The following is a 1,879-nucleotide window of genomic DNA, read 5'->3' on the forward strand; positions in this document are numbered from 1 at the left end:
TTTAACCTTTTAATTGTTTTTTTGAATTACGTTTGCAGAAACCAGTTGGATTTAAATACAGAAGTTCCAGTCATCTACACCCAGGAAAAATAAGAGTACAAAAACACATGGAAAGGGATTTAAGTCTTCATCTTTCTTCATCAGGCCAGGGAGGGCATAGCCCAGTTGTAAGGGTTGCTTTACAAAATGGCCACGTTCAAGTCAATTCCAAAGTGAGACATGCCCAGCAGAGCTTCCAGCTTGAATCTCAGCAGCCTGAGCAGCCTGTTGGAAGGGAGAGCCCACCACTCCCCACTATAGTTTCTACACATTCATTGCATTCATCATACACAGCAACTAATGGAATGCCTGACCTTTCACCACAATCAAATCTTGCTCCCAGTATTGTGGAAAGTACTGTCAACTTTGCATCTTCACCAGTGGCATCCCCATCAATACCAGCACCATCTGAGCCCAGTAATGAAAATAATGCTGTGGAGTTGAACTACAGAAATACATCTGAGGATGTGAATATTAGTGAAGAACTACCATCTTCTTCAGTCTTCATCAATCCTAACTTTGGTGAGTTCCTTTGCGAGAAATAGTCAGAAACAAAAGCTAAAAGAAATGGCTGGTACTACCACAAACTTTGATTTACAGTAGGTGCTTTGGATTCTTTTAACTCTAGGCTCTTTTTCTCTCGTAATGTAACCTTTTTTAACCTGTGTATAATTCACAAGCAATGTGTGCATGCTATCCATGTGTTGGAGGAGGAAAAAGAGATTGCCACAAAAGCTAAGTGAGTCATATACCTGTGTGCATGTTTTAAGAAAGCAGCTTACCTGATCTGTGTGAAGCAAATACCTGTTTTCTTCTTGTGAGGGATTTTATCCATGAAAAATCCTTTCTATACTCAAAGCCTGCAGTGTTTGCTTTCTTTCAAAATACTTCATTCCATAGGAAAAGAAGAATTCTATAGATCTTTGCATTATAATAAAGATACACATATAACATAGCACCATGTATTAAAAACTAATGTCTTCTTAAAGTGTAAATGCCCCAAGTTATGTGCAAGGCTGAGCTATGACTTTTTCATTGCTTTTGGCCTAAAAAGTAAGTTTGTACAGCTGAAGAGCAGCATGAATAGTAGATGAAATACTCAGCTGTCTATCTAAAAATTTGTGAACAATCTGTGATTTAGCAGTTCTATGTATGGATATGCCACTCTTCATGAGTCAGTGTCTTGAAAACATACATGGTATCTGCACATGTAAAATAGGCCAGTGTGAACATTGTGGACAATTGGCTGTTTAATGTATTTTCTTGGGTGTTTTGATTTCACTTAGTTATGTTGGTGGTTAATGTGAATCAAAAATACACTTCTGCTACCATTCCAATTTAAAGCTGCTTTTGTAAGAGCAAAGATGAGCAGTAATACATAGTAGAATTAACTGTAGTAGAGAACATACTCTGAAAGTCAAGAGAAAGAGTTTGAAAAAATGTTCTAACAACTTGCTTGAGATTTTAAATATTTTTCTTTGAATGTTTATGTTTTACAAAAGAGTTTGTTGGTGACCCAGCAAGAAATGTAAAAGTTCTTGGAAACCATTTGTTGAAGGCTCAGCAAAAGACTAAACCCAAGTATGCAGCGCGCCACTTGGTTCGTGTCTTGTTCCCCAAGAAGACTTTATTGTGCAGCATTATGGGAGCAAGTGCACGAGGGCGCAGGACATTGGACCCAAACAAAATTGCTGCAATAAGAGGTATGTTACCTTTCAAAATGCACAGTTTTACTTCTTTCATGCTTAAAGAAGTTTTGAACTTACGAGGAGCCCTTTTCTGTATGTTTCTGGCTAATCATTGTCTGACAGCTGATGAACACATAAATGCCATAGTGGAT

The 1,879-nt window shown here is 37.8% G+C and overlaps 1 protein-coding gene across 1 annotated transcript; it reads left to right on the forward strand.

The window, feature by feature from the left end:
- Positions 1-41: 41 nt before the first annotated feature.
- On the forward strand, positions 42-1,820 carry LOC108449443 (the record flags this gene model as incomplete). Its single annotated transcript, XM_017745377.1, has 2 exons — positions 42-561; positions 1,542-1,820. Coding segments are annotated over exons 1-2 (733 nt in total), but the record flags the coding sequence as incomplete, so codon positions are not given.
- Positions 1,821-1,879: the final 59 nt, after the last annotated feature.

This window comes from Corvus brachyrhynchos, unplaced genomic scaffold (genome assembly GCF_000691975.1).
Source record: "Corvus brachyrhynchos isolate BGI_N302 unplaced genomic scaffold, ASM69197v1 C11997189, whole genome shotgun sequence".
NCBI lineage: Eukaryota > Metazoa > Chordata > Aves > Passeriformes > Corvidae > Corvus > Corvus brachyrhynchos.